The sequence below is a fragment of the Lepus europaeus genome, chromosome 7, assembly GCF_033115175.1.
Source record: "Lepus europaeus isolate LE1 chromosome 7, mLepTim1.pri, whole genome shotgun sequence".
Lineage (NCBI taxonomy): Eukaryota > Metazoa > Chordata > Mammalia > Lagomorpha > Leporidae > Lepus > Lepus europaeus.
Genome location: NC_084833.1, coordinates 66,797,688 through 66,819,564, shown reverse-complemented (window position 1 = coordinate 66,819,564; position 21,877 = coordinate 66,797,688). Strand labels below are relative to the sequence as shown.

At 43.7% G+C, this 21,877-nt stretch overlaps 2 protein-coding genes across 3 annotated transcripts in view; one reads left to right on the top strand and one right to left on the bottom strand.

Annotated features, from left to right (window-relative positions):
* Positions 1–6,767: 6,767 nt before the first annotated feature.
* LOC133763839 (basic proline-rich protein-like) lies at positions 6,768–7,827 on the bottom strand. Its single transcript, XM_062197569.1, has 2 exons — positions 7,149–7,827; positions 6,768–7,027 (listed from the first exon to the last, which is right to left on the bottom strand). The coding sequence occupies exons 1-2, from the start codon at positions 7,825–7,827 to the stop codon at positions 6,768–6,770; spliced, it is 939 nt and encodes a 312-aa protein (XP_062053553.1).
* PAK1 (p21 (RAC1) activated kinase 1) overlaps positions 7,065–21,877 on the top strand; it is a 198,063-nt gene continuing 183,250 nt past the window's right edge. Inside the window, exon 1 of one of the 2 annotated variants that reach the window (XM_062196757.1) lies at positions 7,065–7,434. The gene's annotated coding sequence lies outside the window, so the exon portion shown is untranslated. The remainder of the gene's footprint in view (positions 7,435–21,877) is intronic. The other variant, XM_062196758.1, reaches the window with a different exon arrangement.

The window sequence follows — 21,877 nt, the reverse complement described above, 5'->3', positions numbered from 1 at the left end:
CAGCGCAGTGCGCCAGCCGTGGTGGCCATTTGGGGGGTGAACCGGCGGAGGGAAGACCTTTCTCTCTGTCTCTCTCTCTCACTAACTCTGCCTGTTTTAAAAAAAAAAAAAGAAAAAGAAAAGAAAGCATTACATAGAGAGAAGAAGAGGCAGAGAGAGAGAGAAAGGGAGAGAGAGAGAGAGGTCTTCCATCCTCTGATTCACACCCCAGATGGCTGCAATGGCCGGAGCTGCGCTGATCCAAAGCCAGGAGCCAGGAGCTTCTTCCAGGTCTCCCACATGGGTGCAGGAGCAGAAGGACTTGGGCCATCTTCTACTGCTTTCCCAGGCCATAGCAGAGCTGGATCGGAAGAGGAGAAGCTGAGACTTAAACTGGTACCCATATGGGATGCCAGCACTTCAGGCCAGGGTGTTAACCCACTGTGCCACAACACAGGCCCCATAAAGTTGATTTTCAAAACTTAAGCAAAAGACCCAAACAGAGAGCTCAAAAAAGATAACTGACAATTTCATTAGTATTCACAGGATTGCAAATTAACGTCAGATCACTGCATACTGCCCAGAATGAGTAAAATAACAGACTGATAATACCAAGTATTGGTGCAGATATGGAGTAAGTGAACTCTCACATGAGAGGTCTGCAAAATGTTCATTGACAATGCATATTATGAAAAAAGTCTGCCTGGATTTCAATTTTTTTGAGCATTGAATTTTTATTGATGCATATTAACTGTACATAGTAATGGGGTGCATCAGTATGTATGCATGGATGTATGATGCAATGATCACATCAGTATCATTAGCATATCTACCAGTTTAAACATTCATCATTTCTTTGTGTTGGAAACATTCAAAATTCTGCCTTTTTTTAAAAAATTTATTTGAAAGGCAGAACTTGGGGCCAGCATTGTGACGTAGCAGGTTAAGCTGCCGCCTGCAATGCCAGCATCCTATGTGGGTGTTGGTTTGAGTCCTGGACATACCACTTCAGATCCAGCTTCCTGTTTATATGCCCTTGTTTCTGGCTTTGCCCTGGCCTGGCCCTGGCTGTTGTTGCCATTTGGTGAGTGAACCAGTGGATGGAAGAGCTCTGTCTCTCCCTCTCTCTGCCTTTCAAATAAATAAAAACTAAAATCTTAAAAAAAAAAAAAAAAAAAAAAGAGAGAGAGAGACTTCCATCTGCTGGTTCAATCCCTAAATGGCTGCAATGATCAGGGTCAGGCCAGGCCAAAGTCAGGAGTCAGGAGCTTCCAGGTCTCCCATGCAGGTGCAGGGGCACAAGGACTGGGGCCATCTTCTACTGCGTTCCTAGGCCATAGCAGAGAGCTGGATCAGAAGAGGAGCAGCTGGGACTCAAACTGGCACCCATATTTACCCACTACGTCACAGCACTGGTCCCTTGATGAGTTTTTAACAGATTCAATGTAGTTCATAGATAAAATTCTAAGAATATAGTATTTCTTTCTTCTCTCCTTCTCACTCTCCTCTCCCTGTCTCTCCCTTTCTTTCTTTCTTTTTTTTAGTTTTTGAGATAACATATTTTAAATTTACATTACAATAAAAGGCTTAATGCTTCACAGAATAAGAAGTTTAAGCCGGCACCGTGGCTCAACAGGCTAATCCTCCGCCTAGCGGCACCGGATTCTATCCCGATTGCCCCTCTTCCAGGCCAGCTCTCTGCTGTGGCCCAGAAGTGCAATGGAAGATGGCCCAAGTGCTTGGGCCCTGCACCTGCATGGGAGACCAGGAGAAGCACCTGGCTCCTGGCTTTGAATCAGCAAGATGCGCCGGCCGCAGCGGCCATTGGAGGGTGAACCAACGGCAAAAGGAAGACCTTTCTCTCTGTCTCTCTCTCACTGTCCACTCTGCCTGTCAAAAAAAAAAAAGAAGTTTAACAGGTGAAAAACAAAAGACCCTAGTTTAGTGGGAATATATGCAGTCATTATAAGTAATAATTGACTGGAAAAATTACCACTTCACCCATATGCAATAAATTTTAAAGTAATCACTGATCACTAAAATTATAGTAGGATAGCATACTTTTTTTTTTTTTTGACAGGCAGAGTAGACAGTGAGAGAGAGAGAGAGAAAGGTCTTCCTTTTATATTGGTTCACTCCCCAATGGCCGCTGCGGCTGGTGCACTGCGCTGATCCGAAGCCAGGAGCCAGGTGCTTCCTCTTGGTCTCCCATGTGGGTGCAGGGCCCAAGCATTTGGGCCATCCTCCACTGCCCTCCCTGGCCACAGCAGAGAGCTGGACAGGAAGAGGAGCAACCGGGATAGAATCTGGCACCCTGACCGGGACTAGAACCCAATGTACCGGCGCCGCAGGTGGAGGATTAGCCTATTGAGCCACGGCGCCAGGCAGGATAGCATACTTAACCGTGGGTTTGACAAAGGTATAAAATAAAGTTTTACAAAACTATATTTTGTACTGATACACACAGGCATTTTTTCTTTTTTTCCCTTTTCTTTTAAATTTTAGCTTCCACATATAAGGGAGTACATGTGGTATTTGTCTTTTTGTGTCTGGCTTATTTCACTCAAAATGATGTCCTCCTGTTGTATCCATTTTGCTGCAAATGGTAGAATTTCATTCTTTGTTACAGCAGAATAATATTCCATTGTGTGTGTGTGTGTGTATGTATATATATATATATATCTCACATTTTCTTTATCCATTCATCATCTGATGATGGACACCTTGGTTGATTCCAGGGTGTAATATGGTGAACAGTGCTGCTGTAAGCATGGTGGTACAGTTATCTGTTTGATATGATGTATTCATGTCTTTTGGGTAAATACCCAGTAGTAGGATTTCTGGATCATATGGCAAGTCTATTTCTAGTTTTCTAAGAAATCTCCATACTGTTTTACACAGTGGCTGCAGTAATTTACATTCCCACTGACTGTGTATAAGTGTTTCTGTTTCTCCATATCCTCACCAGCATTTGTTACTCTCTGTGTTTTTGATTTTAGCTATTCTGACACGGTGAGGTGATAACTCATAGCAGTTTTGATTTGTCTTTCTATCATGGCTAGTGATGTTGAGTATGTTTTCATATATTTATTGGGCATTTGTATTTCTTCTTTTGACAACTATCTATTGAGGTCCTTTGCCCATTTCTTAACTGGATTAGTTTTTTTTGGTTCTGTTGTTGAATTTTTAAAGTTACTGATATATTCTGGATATTAATCCTTTGTTGGGTGGGTAGCTTGAAAATGTTTTCCCATTCTGTTGGGTGTCTCCACTCTATTGATTATTTCCTTTGCTGTACAGAAGCTTTTGAATTTGATAAAATCCCATTTGTTTAGTTTTGCTTTTGTTGTGGATTTCAGTTTTTTGGTCTAAAATAAACTTATCTCTTTTTTTAAAAAGATTTTATTTATTTGAGAGGTAGAGTTACAGACAGAGAGAGGGAGAGACACAGGGAGGTCTTCCTTCCACTGCTTCACTCCCCAAATGGCTGCAATGCCCAGGGCTGAGCCAGGCTGAAGTCAGGAGCCGGGAGCCAGGAGCTTCCTCTGGGTCTCTCACATGGATGCAGGGGCCCAAGCACTTGGGCCATCTTCTGCTGCCTTCCTAGGCCATAGCAGAGAGCTGGATCAGAAAAGGAGCAGCCAGGACTTGAACTGGTGCCCATATGGGATGCCAGTGCCACAGGCAGAGGTTTCAGCTACTACACCACAGCACCAACCCCTAAACTTATCTTTTTGACTTCCATTTTTTTTCCACTTTGAAGTCTCTTTATTCATTGTTAGTGGGAGTGCAAAGCAATTCAATTATTTTGGAAAATAGATTTGGCATTATGTGAACCTGTAAGTGAAGCCTACTCAATTTGTGACAGATCCCTCTCTTACCTGTTGTCACATCCCCTCAGCTCATCTCTGATTTCAGTTACAGCTGTGGAGGATACTCTAACTTTCACACTTCTTGTGTGTCACTTCAAATGTCCATTTCCCATCCTTTCCTTACCTCTGGGCCTTCTGTGACATCTATGTGGGTTGCAGGCAGAGCCACAAAATCCAGGGAGCAACAGCACTGGGGACAAGGCTCACCTAGTGTGGAATGCAAGCCAGTTGTTTAAAAGCGCTCATCTTTCAGGTTGTGTATTCTGGGTGGTATTTTATATGCATCTCTGAGATTCTGGCCTGAATCAGACTCTCAATGATGCATGTTATATCGGCTATCCCTGTTCTCCTGCCTCACTCCTATTTCCTGGAATCAGCTCCTGAGAAAACTGTACCCAGGTATTAATCTCAAATGACACTTTTTGGAAAATTGAAATGTGATCATTGGTATGAGGAGTGAACCTAGATGTCAGGATGGGATTCTGGACTTGACTCACAGGTCAGACAACAACAAGAACTCCCCTGGTGGTAAGTGGAGAAGGGATAGCCTCTGACACACTGTCCTGACACGGTGCCCAAGGCTCTTTACCTGTCCGAAGATTGGAAATCTAAGTGGAATGGATGTATTAGATTATGCAACAACTCTTGTTCAGGGATTTTTCAACCTTTTTCTTGTTACTGCCTTCCTAATGGAGAAAAAGCCTTCCTAGCCAGAGAAATTAAATACTAGGATTTTTTTTTCCAAATAGGATTGGGCTTTGGAGGCCACAAAGCATTGTAATATCTGTGATATTTTCATCCACCTAAGAACCAGTTTTCATTCCTTTGGCACAGATATTGCCCCCACTGAGAATGAACACTTTCATGGTATGGGGACAATGTTAATTATAATTTTGTAGAGTTGGCTGGATTTTACTGTCTGAAAAGCCTTAAATAGAATTTCACTTGTCAGGTCACTCACTTATCAACTCGGGATGTGGTGTGATGATCGCCATGAGATTTCTTTTTTTCTAAAACCCCGAAACAACTCTTCTTCACCTGAAGAGCTGACTATGATGAAAGGCCAGAATGTAACAGTTAGCGTAGAGGAAATGCCTTGAACGTTCTCTTATGCTAAAGTCATTGTTCGGGACTGGGACTCAGACCGGCAATGCAGACCAGTGGATGGGTGCAGCTGAGAACCTGGCACCTCCAGCAAGTATGCCCCTCCCAGTTACCAGCAGCTACCTTCCCTTGGAGTTTGCTATTAGTTTCCTGTGGCTAACACTATATTATCATCACACATGGAGTGGCTGAAAATGTTTATTACTTTATGGTTCTGTAGTTCTGAAGTCCAAAATGGGTGTCAGTGGGCTAAAATTAAGGTGTTGACAGGGCTCTGTTCCTTTCTGGAGGCTTCAGAAGAGGATCTATCTTTCTGGCTTTTCCATCTCCTGGAGTCCGCTCCCAAAAGCAGGGGAGCCCCGCCTCAAAATCTTTAATTTGGAAGGAGAATCAAGTTCGTGGATAAAGTTCAAGTTCGTGGATAAAGTTCATAAACCTCGCCCGTTGCCATGAAGGCAAATTCTGATGTTTGCTATCTTTCCTTCCCTTACTACAGTACTACATGCCATAAAAGGCGTGGAAATACTATAGGATAACAGAATTGTCAAAGCTCAGGGAAACTCTAGAAATATTAGTCAAATAAATAAATGAACATGACATTTAAGCTCAGCTTTGTAGAATCAATAGGTATTGGCCAGTCACATAAGGAGTGAAGGGCTCAGAGACATGAAGAAGTGTGTATTGCGAGAATGTTAAATAGTATTTTAGTGTGGCTGGAGGGAAAGCTATATGATGTGTGATGAAGCTGAAAAAGTCAGGTTGTGAAGTCCCAGCTTAAGGATTTTAGACTTTATCCTGAAAGCAATAAAAGCCTTTCAGAGTGTTTAAATAGAGGAGGACATCATCAGATTTGTGGTGGTCAGTGGATTGGATCTGGAGCAACTGAAGGTTGCGCCAGTAGTTCATGTGGTGATGGTGGAGGAAGAGAAGGGCAAGGACCTGAAAAATAGAATTGACAAGACCTGACGTCCAGTTTGGTAGGCAGGTTGAGAGAATCCGGACTTTTGTCCAGGTTTGTTTTCACTGACTGTTGGATTGTGTGGTCGGTTCACTGAGACCAGGAAGGTGAGACCAGTGAGTTGCAAGGTTGGAGGGAAATGACTGGTAATCGTCAACATTCCAAAGGGCTGACTCTGCTTAATTGTCATTATCATTATTATGGCTTCAGGTAGGCTTAGAGAGATTAAGTTAAGGATACACAAGTACCACTTATTGTGGAGAAAGTATGGTTTAAAAAGTTAAGATCCTATTACTAACATTTATACGGATGATCCGTATTTGAAGCAAGACAGTCTTGCTCCAGACTTTCAGCCACCAATGCTGTCCAGCACTGGACACGTTGAATCTGAGGTACAACAATGCATGCAGGTGAACGCTGTGGGGGAGGTTTTGGTAAATACATAATCTTTGCTCCAGGGCAAGGTTTGGGGAAAGTAGACACCATTCAAAGAGAAAAACGGGAAAGGGAGCCAATTTCTTTTTTCTTTGTCAGGTCACCATGGTTATCCTTTGTCTCCCCGCTTTGGCTCCCACATCCTACCCGAAGAAAACAATTAGAATCATAGATAATGGGGCTCTGAGATCACACCGAACAGTTTTCAAATTCAGCTAACAGATGCTGTGGTGCTTTGTAAGCTGAAGTCCCCGAACCCTGAGGGTTAGCCGCCTTTTTCCCATCGCGGCCATCCCTGAAATTGCCCAAAGGTTTTCAGTCACAAAGAAGCCTGCGGGCGGGTTGAGAGCTCCGGCAGAGAGCAGAGGAGCGGGCGCAATGACGTCACAGGCAACCGGGTGATTCCCCAGCCTCTGGCGTCATGAGGCGATGACGTCATCCCAGCGCTCGCCCTCCCCCTCGCCGGGGCCGGTCTCGCTCACGTGGGCCAGCCGGGCCTCCCCGCCCCCTCCCACCTGCGGGAGGCGGGGCGGGCAGGGCTCCGCCGGCGCCGAGGCCTCACGGGGGCGGGGCGGGGGCCGGTGGGCGAGGCGGTCGGGCCGGGGAGGCGGCTTACAATAGGGCGCCTGCGGGCGGGGCGGCGGCGGGCAGCGGCTGCCGCGGGAGCTGAAGGTGCCGGCTACACAGCGGACGCCCCCTCACGGCTGCCCCCACACGCCCGCCCCCTCAGCTCGCCCAGCGCGCCTCCCCGCCTCGCTCTGCGGTCCTGCTCCGGAGACACTTTGCCCTCGGACTCCTACCCTTCTCTTCTCCCGAACCCCGCACTCCCCAAAATCCCGCTCCAAGAACTCTGCCTCCCCAGCTCCCTCCGAGGCCGTCCGAGCGCCTCGCATCCCCGCCCCTCTCAGACCTCCGATCCGGCCCCGCAGGTCCCCCGGTCCCGAGGGGATCCCCAGAGCCAGCGGCCTGGGGGAGGGAGAAAGTGAAGCGGCGGCTCGCGCACACTCGCGCGCTCACCCCCGGCCCGGCCGCCGCCACCGGGGTGGAGGAGGAGGAGGAGCCGCGGGAGCAGGGCGAGCGCGGAAGGTAAGAGCCGGCCTCCGGTGCGGTGCCCCGGCGTCGCGGGCTGTGCCGGCTGAGGCGCGCGGTCGGGGTGCGCTGGACGAGCTGGGGGCCCTGGGCGCGTTCGTGCTCTGCGCCGGGTCCCGGCGGCCGGGGGCGCCAGGTGAGGTGAGGCGGGCGCCGCCCCGCGAGGCTGGCCGCTCCCGTCGGGCCAACAAAGGCCCCCTGTGCACGCCCCCGCGCGACCGCCGCGCTCAGACGCCGGGGGCACTCGGGGGGCCGGGAGCGGGGAGGCGCCGGCGGGGGAGGGCCCGGGCTGAGGCTGGGAGACCCGACAGGTCCGAGTCCGGCACCAGCGCCGTCCCGAACTTGGCCGTCCCGCGACGGGGAAGGCTGGCCGCAGGGCGCCCGCTGCATTCTGCGTGGACAAGTTCCCCAGTCCAGGCTTGGAGAGCCACCGTTAGGGTTCTACTTGAAAAGAAAACAGTAGTGCTTGATTTGTGCAGCCCTTCCCCCATCCCGGGAGTACTCCCTAACTTAGGAAGGTGGAAACAATCGAGGAAGGGAGAATTATAGTTGTTGCTTTGTGTTAGCTATTCCATTTCAAAAGACATTATTACTGCGTTCACTGTGTTGAATATTTTAACGGTAAACATTACTGGCAGTGTTTTGGAAGAATACTTAAGAAGTACTGGGTGTGTGTCGGTGTTGCGAGTAAAATCCTTGTTTGTTAAACCCCTTGGATAATTGTCTTACACTTGACTGTATTTTTAGAACTGTGAAAGGTGAAGGGAAAGGTTGGTATTGTGGTTACCAATAAACATTCAAATCCATCACTCTTTAAAGAATTGTTCTTGGGAAAAATGTTTAATTTCGTCAACTGTGAGCTTTCTCAGCTCTTGTCAGGAGAAAACAGGAGTCCACAGTACAGAGATACCTCATTTGTCTTACCTTGTTTTTACCTACTTCCTGTGTGACCTTGAGCGGGTCACTTCCAGCCTTAAAATTCTAGGAGTTTGCTTTTATGTCCCAGGAATGGGCAGGTAGGCAGCTTTCCAGAGTCCAGTGAAGACTATGCCTCCCCCCAAGTCTTTGCTGGCATCTGTCCCCTCCCTCTCAGGTAGAGCTGACTTCTCCCCGTTGGGGCTTTCAGAGGCCCACTGAGATTTCTTCTATGGCACTCGTAGCATTTTAATTTCTGTTTGGGAAATCCTGAATCAGGTGCATAGGAAACCTACCCCACATCAGCTCTAATTCTCAAAAAAGTTTTGGGAATATGGACCCTGAAACATTCCCTGAACCTTATACATACCTTTATGTGAGCTCATGGGTCTACCTGGTAAAATTGCTTATTCAGTCATTCTCTTATCCATTATTGCTGGAATCTGCTTCAAGCCTCTTGCCACAGCCATGGGGATTTCAAGAGTGTTAAGACCTTCCTTGTCTTCAAAGAGCTCAAAGTCTAGTGGGTGAGGTAGACAAGTAAACAATGCAGCCTGCCCTAATCTCTGGGGGACTTCACTTGTACAGGGAGTAGTGTGCAATAATTGAGGTTGCTGGACCTGTTTTACAAGTTTGCTTCTGGCCAAATTGAGTTCTTCAGGCTGGCCCCTTGTCCATAAGAAAAAGTAAAATTCTGCATACATTTATTGAGCACAGGTTTTGAGGCTCTGTATAGACTTGAAGGAAGCAGCACCTCAAAGGAAGGCATTTGTGTAACCACAGGGATTTTGTAAAACAAAGCGTAATCACTTAAGTAATTCCTACCTCTGACTATTCTTTGTCAAAAGATAAATTTCAGACTCCTTAGCTTGGAACTAGAAACTGGAGATCAGACCATTGTCTACCTTTGCAGCCTCAGTTTTGGTAAACTCTCCTACCACTTTTTTTCTCATCTGTGCTCTCCCATGTGCTGTTTCATCTGCCTAGAATGTCTGCCTTCTTCACCTTCCCTACCTACAGAGGTGTCCTTGTAATAAGTTGCCTTTCCATCCTCTGGCTCAAGTACACGCTGCGTTTTTAGTTCTGTCTGGCACTGTATTGCAATTATTTAAGTCTGTGCTTATCTTTTTTCACTAGCCTGTGAATTTCATGAGGGTATGATCTGTTTAGTTTTAGTGCCTAGCAAAGGACGTGGCATTGAATAAGTGTTTGAATGAATGAATATGTGTATAAAGAATAAAGTCAAGGCCCATGAGTGAGAGATTCCTAATAGTTTCTCAAAGTGTGGTCCCTGGATCACAGCTTCAGCATAATCTGGCATCTTGTTAGCAAATTAGTGGGTACTAGTTGAAACCTACACATGAAAAACTCTGAGTTTGGGGCTCCCATAGATACCTTTGCTTTAACAAGCTCTCTTAAGAGGTTCTGATGCTTGCTGATGTTTGCAAACCAGTTTCAGAACTGGCTCCTGATACCCTAGTAGCTCCCTTTCTTCCTTTTTTTCTTCCATGACACTTACTGCCTGACATTCCATTCCATTCCACTCATAATCTGTCTTAAGAGAATGAAAACTTCTTGAGAACAGGAAGTTTTGTCTGTTTTCTCCATTGCTGTAATTCTAATGCCTAGAGTAATGACAGCATAGAGCAGGAACTGAAGAGTTTGTTGAATGAATACTATAAGATGATTTAGTCCCATTTACTGCCAGCTGCTACTTTGGTGTTCTAGTTAAGAATCATTCTTATAATGAAAAGGAAGTACACTTTAATATGTAAATCCAAAGGATTCCTAACATTTTTGGGGATGTTTTAGGTTGAAATTTTCTTCCCTTTTACATCTGTCCTTCTGCAACCAAAGCCTGCAGGATTTTTTAACCTTTTTATTTTGTTTGTTTTAGCCATTACCTGAAAACTGCTGTTGAACTATCCTAGGCAGGGATTGTTTCTTGGGAATTTGTAATTTGGTTTTGCAATTCTAAATAAGCACCCTCACTTTCGAGGTGTTTTTTTTTTTTTTTTTTTTTTAAAGATTTTTATTTATTTATTTATTTGAAAGGCAGGGTTTCAGAGAGAGGAAGAGAGACAGAGACAGAGAGAGAGATCTTCCATCCACTGGTTCACTCCCCAAATGGCTGCAATGTTCAGGGCTGGGCCAGGCTGAAGCCAGGAGCCAGGGGCTTCTTCTGGGTCTCCCACATGGATGCTGGGGATCCAAGGACTTGGGCCATCATCTGCTGCTTTCCCAGGCACATTATTAGGGCAGAAGTGGAACAGCTGGGTCTTGAACCCACACCCATGTGGGATGTTGGCATCACAGGTAGAGGCTTAACCTGCTACTCCACAACACTGGTTGCACTTTTGAGTATTTTTTTTTAAAGATTTATTTTATTTATTTGGAAGACAGAGTTACAGAAAGAGGTAGAGACATACAGAGAAAGGTCTTCCATCTGCTGGGTTACTCCCCAAATGGCCACAACAGCCGGAGCTGAGCTGATCTGAAGCCAGGAGCCAGGAACTTCTGGGTCTCCCATGTGCATGCAGGGACCCAAGGACTTGGGCTATCATCTGTTGCTTTCCGGGACATATTAACAGGGAACTGGGTCAATTGGTGGGATGCTTTATGTATTTGAAAGTCAGAATTACAGAGAGAGAGGGAGGGACAGAGAGATCTTCTGACCAGTGGTGTACTCCCCAGATGGTTGCAATGGCAAGTGCTGGGCCAGACTGAAGGCAGGAGTCAGGAGCTTCTTCTGGGTCTCCCACATAGATGGCAGGGGCCCAAACACTTGAGCCATGGTCAGCTGTTTTCCCAGGCCATTAGCAGGGAGTTCTGTTTCAAGTAGAGCATCCAGGGGCTGGTGCTCTGAGCTGGTGAAGCTGCCTGCTGTGACGCTGACGTCCCATGTGGGCCCCAGATTGAGTCCTGGCTGTTCCACTTATGATCCAGCTCCCTGCTCGTGTGCCTGAGAAAGCAGTGGAGGATTCCCCAACTGCTTGGGCCCCTGCACTCGTGTGGGAGACCCGGAAGAAGCTCCTGGCTTTGGACTGGCCCAGTTCTGGCTGTTGTGGCCATTTAGGGAGTGAAGCAGCAATTGGAAGATCTCTTTTCTCTGCCTCTCCCTGCTTCTCTGTAACTTTGCCTTTCAAATAAATAAATAAATCTTTAAAAAAAGAAAAGAAAATAGAGTTGCCGGATGTGATCGGGCATCCATATGGTATACTGGTGTTGCAGTGGTGGATTTAACTGCCATACCACAATGTCAATCTCTATTTTAATTCTTAATGGAAAATTTGTAATTTGGGGTTTGGGAAAAATTAAATGTTGGGAAAGTAAAGATATTTGGTTAAAGTTGAGACCTTAATTTGGTCTTTGTGTCACTGTATGTTCTTGTGAAAGTAATTTTATCTCTGATTTTTGTTCCAAGTGTAAAATGAGGATAGTGGCAGTTGCTCTAAGTTAAAGGATTATGAAACAACTAAATAAAAATATTCACTATAAAGAAACACTTGAAAAAATAATCTATTAATTAGTTGTTAGGTTGTGATGACTTACATTGTTGAACACTTCCATACCAGAAACTGTGTGAGGTGTTAATGTGTTTTTTTCAACCCTCAGAATAGTCTTGTAAAATGGTTGTTAGTGATCTCTGTTTCAGAGATAAAGAAGCCCAGGCTCATACTGGTAGAGGGAATGTGTTCAAGATTTTGCTGCAAGTAAGTGGCACGCCTCAGTTTTAGTCCATATCCACCTGATTCCAGCAGTACCTAGGCTGCTTTAATTTTTCTTCACTGAGAATACTGGCATGGTTTTGCAAATAGATACATTGCTGTGAGAGTTAAAATTTCTTTTTTGTTCATTAGAAAGATTGGTGAGATCAGATTTACACATCATTTACATTTATTATTCATACAGGAAAAAGAGTAATATCTTTCCTGGGTATTATTTTTTTCAGTCTTCACAATAGCCTTGTGAGATAGGTATTCCCAACTTAGGAGTTACGAAACTAAGGATCATAGAGGTCTTGTCTTGCTTAAAGACACATCATTAGCAAATGCCCAAATATTGGTTTAAAATTCTAGATGTGATACTTTTACCACTGTATCATATGAACTTTTGAACTCTATCAAACTAAACTTTGGTGTGCTGGGAACATCCTTTTGGATGCTTCCTAATCTTTTTTAGCCTCTTTTCCTTAAGAAAACTCTGACGGCAATCCATAGTTTGAACTAGAAAAAGAAGTGATAAAACTCCCTGTCAGATGGTCATGATATTGCAGACTTAGAAGATAACATCTCTTTATGGAAGCTGCAAGATCAGGCCTTATCCGGTATTCTGAGTCACCTGTGTCTGAATATTATTCATTTTCCTTTATCATCATGTACTACATTTCTCTGTCTCTGTTTTCAGCTTTTTCTTCTCATGAATAACTTCCTCTTCTCCCCCATCCTTCTGTTTTTGAGATGGGCAGATTGGTGCTAGGATCCTCCAGATTATCTCCTCTTAGGAAGCAGAGCAATAACAAGTCCAGAAGAACCAGAGGCTGATTGAGCCCTCAGTATGATTCCGTGTGGTGTTGGTTAATTCTCGAGAATTAATCCAAGTCTTAGTTACAAAAAGTTAGTTGGCTTCGTTGGCTTGGCTCTTATTCAGGAGTCAGGGTTAGGTTTTTGCATGTGGCACTGCAAAATCTGTTACTATTTATTTGTTCTTTTGCTCTTCCGCTTCCAGCCCTTCCCAATATCCCTTTCCCTTTTATTTTATTTTATTTTTTTAAGATTTATTTTTATTTATTTGAAAGAGTTATACAGAGAGGTAGAGACACACAGAGAGAGAAAGAGAGAGAGCGGTCTCCCTTCCTCTGGTTCACTCCCCAAATCGCTGCAGTGGCCAAGCTGAACTGATCCAAAGCCAGGAGTCAGGAGCTTCTTCCAGGTCTCCCATGTGGATGGAGGGGCCCACGGACTTGGTCCATCCTCTGTTGCTTTCCCAGGCACATTAGCAGGGAGCTGGATCAGAAATAGAGCAGCTGGGACTCGCCCATATGGGATACTAACGCTACAGGCTGGGGCTTTAACCCGTTGTGCCACAATGCCGGCCCCCCTTTTCCCTTTCAGACTATGTAAGTCCCAACTAAGGTTGGCAAAGCCATTTTTTCCTTTGTAGAATCTGAATCTGAATTTAATAAATGACAGTGCCAATGTGCTTGTATGTATGGCTTCCACCCTCATCTACCTACTGTACTGTATCTTTGAGGCCCAGCAGACTCAATTTGAAGTTAGGCAGAAATCAACTTTCACACTTATTTAACTATTTCTTCATTTGGAAATAAAAATAGTACCTAACTTAGAATTGTTATGAAGATTAAATTAAATAAATAACATATGAAAATGAATTTTAAGGTGTTGCTACATAGATGTTAGGTAGAATAATAGTAATTTTATGACTATAGTTAATGTACTGCAGTGATTTTTAAATTCTGGTTCTGCATTTGAACTTATGAAGATTAAGAAATATACAGTTGCTTGGGCTCTGACTTAAGTCTACTAAACTAAAATCTCTTGACATCTCTGTTTTTGAAGTTTTACAGGTGATTCTGATATGCATCCAAAGTTGAGAAGCACTGCCTTGTAACAGTAAATGTATTATGCATCTGTTATATGAAAATTAATTTTTTTATTGCATTTAAAATGCACTCATTTGTTAAATATGTACCAAGTATGAGACATTGTCCTGAGTCATACCCAACCGCTACCCTTGAGTTTAAAGTTTTCCTTGAGAAACAGACATGTACATAAACAATTATACCATGTTGAGACAGAAATGACCCAGGGAGATAGGTATGGGTGCTCTGTGAACACAGAGGAAGGGCATGTACTCTACTTGAAATGAGAGAGGCCTAGCAAGCTAATCTTAAAGGAAGTGATGATACCTGGGATGGGTTCTGAAAGATTATCAACAGTTGACCAAGCACTGGGGCAGGGGTAGAGAGAAGAGAGGAAAGACCTTCCTGAAAGAGAGGACAGTGGTGAGAGCCTATATGGGGAGCCCTGAGTAGTGTAATGTGATTAGAGAGTGGGCACAAGGTGGGAGGTGGTGAGCACAGGGAGGGAGGCAGGACCCTAATGATGAAGGACCTTTTGTATTGTGTTCAAGGTACTTTGACTATTATCATCTCACTTTATCCCTTGAACAGTCTGCTGATGAGTTTGGAAAGGTATTTTGTCTTGGTTTTATGGTAGAGAAACAGGTTAACTGAATTGCCTGAGGACATACAGTGGGATGCCAGATCCTTCTGACTTTAAAAATGGATTTATTTGAAAGGCAGAGAGAGAGCAAGAGATACCAAGGACTTGGACCATTTTCTTTCTTTCTTTTTTTTTTTTTTGTGAATTTTTTTTTTTATTAAACTTTTATTTAATGAATATAAATTTCCAAAGTACAGCTTATGGGTTACAATGGCTTCCCCCCTCCCATAACTTCCCTCCCACCCGCAACCCTCCCCTTTCCCGCTCCCTCTCCCCTTCCATTCACATCAAGATTCATTTTCAATTCTCTTTATATACAGAAGATCAGTTTAGTATATATTAGGTAAAGATTTCAACAGTTTGCCCCATATAGCAACACAAAGTGAAAAAACTACTGTTGGAGTACTAGTTATAGCATTAAATAACAGTGTACAGCACATTAAAGACAGAGATCCTACATAATATTTTTTTTTTTTTTTGACAGGCAGAGTGGACAGTGAGAGAGAGACAGAGAGAAAGGTCTTCCTTTTGCCGTTGGTTCACCCTCCAATGGCCGCCGCGGTAGCGCGCTGCGGCCGGCGCACTGCGCTGTTCTGATGGCAGGAGCCAGGTGCTTCTCCTGGTCTCCCATGGGGTGCAGGGCCCAAGGACTTGGGCCATCCTCCACTGCACTCCCTGGCCACAGCAGAGAGCTGGCCTGGAAGAGGGGCAACCGGGACAGGATCGGTGCCCCGACCGGGACTAGAACCCAGTGTGCCGGCGCCGCAAGGCGGAGGATTAGCCTGTTGAGCCACGGCGCCGGCCAACATAATATTTTTAAAAAATTAATTAATTTTCTATGCCATTTCCAATTTAACACCAGGTTTTTTTTTTCCATTTCCAATTACCTTTATATACAGAAGATCAATTCAGTATATAATTAGTAAAGACCTCATCAGTTTGTACCCACACAGAAACACAAAGTATAAAAATACTGTTTCAGTACTAGTTATAGCATCACTTCACATTAGACAACACATTAAGGACGGATCCCACATGGGGTGTAAGTACACAGTGACTCCTGTTGCTGACTTAACAATTTGACACTCCTGTTCATGGCATCAGTAATCTCCATAGGCTCTAGCCATGAGTTGTCAGGGCTATGGAAGCCTTTTGAGTTCGCTGACTCCGATCTTATTCCGATAGGGTCATAGTCAAAGTGGAAGTTCTCTCCTCCCTTCAGAGAAAGGTACCTCCTTCTTTGATGGCCCCGTTCTTTCCACTGGGATCTCACTCACAGAGATCTTTCATTTATGACTTTTTTTTTCTTTTCCATGGTATCTTGGCTTTCCATGCCTACAATACTCTCATGGGCTCTTCAGCCAGATCTGAATGCCTTAAGGGCTGATTCTGAGGCCAGAGTGTTGTTTAGGACATCTGCCATTCTATGAGTCTGCTGTGTATCCCGCTTCCCATGTTGGATCGTTCTCTCCCTTTTTGATTCTTTCAGTTAGTATTAGCAGACACTTGTCTTGTTTGTGTGATCCCTTTGACTCTTAGACCTATCAGAGCCATCAATTGTGAGCTGAAATTGATCACTTGGACTAGTGAGATGGCATTGGTACATGCCACCTTGATGGGATTGAGTTGGAATCCCCTGGCACATTTCTAACTCCACCATTTGCAGCAAGTCTGATTGAGCATGTGGACTTGGACCATTTTCTGCTGTCTTTTCAGGGGCATTAGCAGGGAGCTGGATAGGAACTGGAGCAGCCAGGACTCTGAGCACTCTGATAGGGGATGCTGGTGTCATAGGCAGTAGCTTAACCTGCTAACACCACAATGCTGGCTCCACCCACCTTCTGACCCTTGAGCTCCAGTTTCTTTCATTGTACAGTAGTTATCTTACTCCTTTATAGTGTTGTGGGAATCAGGTAAGCTCCATGGATATATGCACAGCATTTGTAAGTTAGAAAGTGCTTTACTGAAGTTGGCTATTAGTTGGGAGTTTGCAGTAAAATGGCCTTTAAAGATGCTTTAGCTCTCTAAGATTCTGTGGCCATTTGTAGGATTCTCCTTAATTCTAAGTATTTTTAAAAAAGTTTTATTTATTTATCTTTATTTGAAAAGCAGAGAGAGAGAGAGAGAGATAAAGGGGTATCTTTCATCCACTCGTTCACTCACCAAATGCCGACAATAGCCAGGACTGGGCCAGACACAGAGCCAGGGGTCAGGAACTCCATCTGGTTCTCTCACAGGGTGATAGGAGCCCAAGTGCTTGAGCTATCTGCTGCCACCCAGGGTGCGCATTAGCAAGAAGCTGGAATAGAAAGCTGAATCGGACACAAACCCAGGCGCTCCCATATGGGATGCAGCTTTCTTAACCCATGCACCAAATGTCCACCCCAATATAATTTTTTATTTTTTCCATTAGTTGGTAACCAGAGTCCAGTAGTTTACAATATTGTTAGATAGTCACTCTTCCAATTTTAGTATCTTTAGGCAGATCCCTTCATTTATTTTAAAAATCAATTTATGTTTCTTTTATTATGAAAGTAATACATTTTTCTCATAGAAAATTTAGAGAATATGGAATGAAAGGTAAAATCCCAACAAAGTCATCAGAATTTATCACAGGTAACTGATAGTAACATCTCATATATTTCCTTCTAATCTTTGTTAAAATGAGTTTTGGATAGTGAGTTCTCTGTTTGCTTCATTGTACCTTAGGGATAAGTAAGGGTTGGAACACATCAACATCATCAGCCTCATAACCAGCCTTTTACTGAGGACTTCCCCAGTGCCAGGCACTTCACATTCAAATTTTTAATTTAATCCTCAGAATAATCCTACAAGAGGTATCTTTTTATACTCATTTTACCAATTACAAAATTTGGAAGCAAAGAGATAAAACCAAGGATTTCAAGAGACTTTTATGATTGTTACTGTGTGACCGTAACAAGTCACTAAACGAAACTTGGTTTCCTTGACTGTTATACAGATGTTGAATTTGATGCTGATTTCTCCGCTCAAATTCCTTATGGCAATAATTTTTTAAAAAGATTTATTTGAAAATTAAGTTACAGCAAGAGAGAGAGGGAGAGACACTGAAAAAGGTCTTCTACCCACTGGTTCACTCCCCTGATGGCCACAATAACCAGGGCTGGGCCAGGCCAAAGCCAGGAGCCAGGAGCTTCATCCGGGTCTCCAACATGGTTTCAGGGTCCCAAGGGCCTGGATAATCTTCCACTGCTTTTTTTTTTTTTTTTTTTGTCAGGCAGAGTGGACAGTGAGAGAGAGAGAGAGACAGAGAGAAAGGTCTTCCTTTGCCGTTGGTTCACCCTCCAATGGCCGCCGCGGCTGGTGCGCCGCGGGTGGCGCACTGCGGCCGACGCACCGCGCTGATCCAATGGCAGGAGCCAGGTGTTTCTCCTGGTCTCCCATGGGTGCAGGGCCTAAGCACTTGGGCCATCCTCCACTACTGCACTCCCTGGCCACAGCAGAGAGCTGGCCTGGAAGAGGCGCAACCGGGACAGAATCCAGCGCCCTCACCGGGACTAGAACCCGGTGTGCTGGCGCCGCAAGGCGGAGAATTAGCCTAGTGAGCTGCGGTGCCGGCCATAATCCACTGCTTTTCTCAAACCACTAGCAGGGGGCTGGATTGGAAGTGGAGCAGCGGGGGCATGAACTGGTGCCCATATGGGATGCAGGAATGCAAGGGGTGGCTTTATCTGCTATGCCACAGTGCTGGCCTGGCAGTGATTCTTAATCTTCTCTTTTCTCCTCACAGCTCTTACCGTTTCCCCGTAATAGAAACATTTCCCAATGGCTAGAGGAACAAAATAAAATTTCCAGGTTGGAATATGGGTGGAGAGAGGTTAGGTGTAGTTGGAAGGACTCTTGGGTTCTCTGTCACCTTTTGGAGAATTATTGTTTTATAATATTGTCTTCCATTTGAGATTATTTCCTATTTAGAATTATCTGGCTAGTCTGGAGTGTGAGGTTTTTATTTGTTATCAAGATAGATTTTATTTGATTAATTCAATAAGTTATCTATATGTGTAATTTGTAAAGCAACTTAAAAAAAAAAACAAACAAAAAACCTCCAAAACCCAGGTGAGCAAAGTAGAAAAATCCATAATGATAGACTTTTGAAAGTCCAAGTTTCTTGAGCAGCCTAGGGATAATTAATTTATATATTTATGCTTTACTATTTTCAAAGCACTTTCATATACAGGCTCATTTAATTGAATTCTATCCTAAAAATATCTTCATTTTTACAGCTGAAGAAAAAATTAAGTGGCTTGTCCATGATGATGTAGCTGGGATGTTGAAAATTGGAAGCTTTCCTCCCAATCTGATATTTACCTCTGATGACTCAGGTGCTGCCTTGACCAGTGGCACTTGCTTTGTTTTCCTTTGACTTTTAAAAAATTCCAGGTTTATGAGACAGTCAATAACTGCCACAGCCTCTCTCAGCTCCTCCCTTCTCAGAGTTCCAGAATAAGATGAACCAGTGCTTAAACATAGTGTCCAGAAAGTAGAATATTACATTCCATTGTCAGCTAAAACAAACAAGCAGATAATATTGATTAATTAATTAGTCCAATTTCCAGGAGATCTTGAGTCTGTCTTTAGGTATCTGTGGTAGCTTCAAGATCGAATTTTTCATTAACAAAGATTTTTCCTATTGGAACTTCAGGTGTATTCTTTTATATATGTTTAAACTTTATTTAAATAATAAAATATTGGGGGCAGAGTATGTGCCGGAGCACCCAAATATCCATTACTTAGAATCTATGACATTTCTCTGTTTGCTTTATTTCATATTTATCCATTCTTTGATACATTTTTAAACTTTTATTTAATAAATATAAATTTCCAAAGTACAGCTTATGGATTACAATGGTTTTTTCCCCCTCTATAACTTCCCTCCCACCCGCAACCCACCCCCTCCCACGCCCTCTCCCAGTCCATTCACATCAAGATTCATTTTAAATTATCTTTATATACAGAAGATCAATTTAGCATATGTTAAGTAAAGATTTCAACAGTTTGCACCCACACAGAAACAGAAAGTGTAAAATACTGTTTGAGTACTAGTTATAGCATTAATTCACATTGAACAACACATTAAGGACAGAGATCCTAATGGGGAGTAAGTGCACATCTGCCATTCTATGAGTCTGCTGTGTATCCCGCTTCCCATATTGGATCGTTCTCTCCTTTTTGGTTCTATCAGTTAGTATTAGCAGACACTAGTCTTGTTTATGTGATCCCTTTGACTTTTAGTGCTATCATTATGATCAATTTTGAACTGAAACTGATCACTTTGACTAGTGAGATGGCATTGGTACATGCCACCTTGATGGGATTGAATTGGAATCCCCTGGCACGTTTCTAACTGTACCATTTGGGGCAAGTCCGATTGAGCATGTCCCAAATTGTACATCTTCTCCCTCTCTTATTCCCACTCTTATATTTAACAGAGATCACTTTTCAGTTAAATTTCAACACCTAAGAATAATTGTGTGTTGATTACAGTTCAACCAATAGTACATTCCTTAATACATTTATCAGTTCATATCATTAGTTTACACAGACCCATGCAGTATGCTTAATGCCTGTCTACCATACTAGACACTAAGCTATAGAGCATCATGTATCTTTAAGGCATGGAACCTTATATTTTTAAAAATATTTGTTTATTTGAGGGACAGAGAGATTGAGAGCAACAGATAGAGGGCAAGCTCTCTCTCTAAGTGCAATAGCCAAGACTGGATCAGGCCGAAGTCAGGAGCTGGAATTCAGTCCAAGTACCCCCTGTAGGTGGCAGGGATCCAAATACTTGCTGTAACCTGCTGCCTCCCAGAGTGTGCATTAGAAGGAAGCTGAAATTGGGAGCTGAGCTGGGGCTTGAACCCAGGTACTCTTGATACATGGCATCTTAACTGCTCGGCCAATTGCTTGCTTCAGGATGGCACCTTAAAGAGAATGAGTTTCAACCTAGTACCTTTTTCTTCATTAAGATTTATTTACTTGAAAGGTAGAGTGACAGAGACGAGGGGAGGCAGGGTGAGTTCTTTACCCACCAGTTCACTCCCTGAATACCCACAACAGCTGGGGCTGGTCCAGGCCAAAGCCAGGAATCTGGAACTCCATCTGGGTCTCTCAAGTGAGTAATCGGAATCCAAGTACTTGTGCTGTTATCTGCTGCCTCCCAAGGTGTGCACTAGCAGGAAGCTGGCTCCCAGGGTATGCATTGGCAGGAAGCTGGATTGGAAGCTGATGGCATGAGCGTATCCCAAGGTAACTTAACCTGCTGTGCCTCAGCACCAGCCCTGATGTAATACCCTTTTTTTTTATTTTACAGAGTTTATTTCATTTTTTTCAACTTTTATTAAATAAATATAAATTTCCAAAGTACAACTTTTGAATTATAGCAGCTTTTCCCCCCATTACCTCCCTCACAACCATCCCACCTCCTACTTCCTCTCTCATCCCATTCTTCATCAAGATTCATTTTCAATTATCTTTATATACAGAAGATCAATTTAGTATATACTAAGTAAAGATTTCAACAGTTTACACCCACACAGACACACAAAGTATAAAGTACTGTTTGAGTACTAGTTATAACATTAATTCACATAGTACAACACATTAAGAACAGAGATCCTAATGGGGAGTAAGTGCACAGTGAGTGACTCTTGTTGTTGACTTAACAATTTGACACTCTTGTTTATGGTGTCAGTAATCACCTGAGGCTCTTGTCATGAGCTGCCAAGGCTATGGAAGCCTCTTGAGTTCGCCAACTCTGATCTTATTTAGACAAGGCCGTAGTCAAAGTGGAAGTTCTCTCCTCCCTTCAGAGAAAGGTACCTCCTTCTTTGATGGCATGTTCTTTCCATTGGGATCTCACTCACAGAGATCTTTCATTTAGGTTTTTTTTTTTTTTTTTTGCCAGAGTGTCTTGGCTTTCCATGCCTGCAAAACTCTCATGGACTCTTCAGCCAGATCTGAATGCCTTAAGGGCTGATTCTGAGGCCAGAGTGCTGTTTAGGACATCTGCCATTCTATGAGTCTGCTGTGTATCCTGCTGCCCATGTTGGATCATTCTTTCCTTTTTAATTCTATCAATTATTATTTGCAGACACTGGTCTTATTTATGTAATCCCTTTGAACTAATCCTATCTTTTTGATCAATTATGAACTTAAACTGATCACTTTAACAAGTAAGATGGCATTGGTACATACCACCTTGATGAATACCCTTTTTTTTTTAAAATGAAAAGTACATA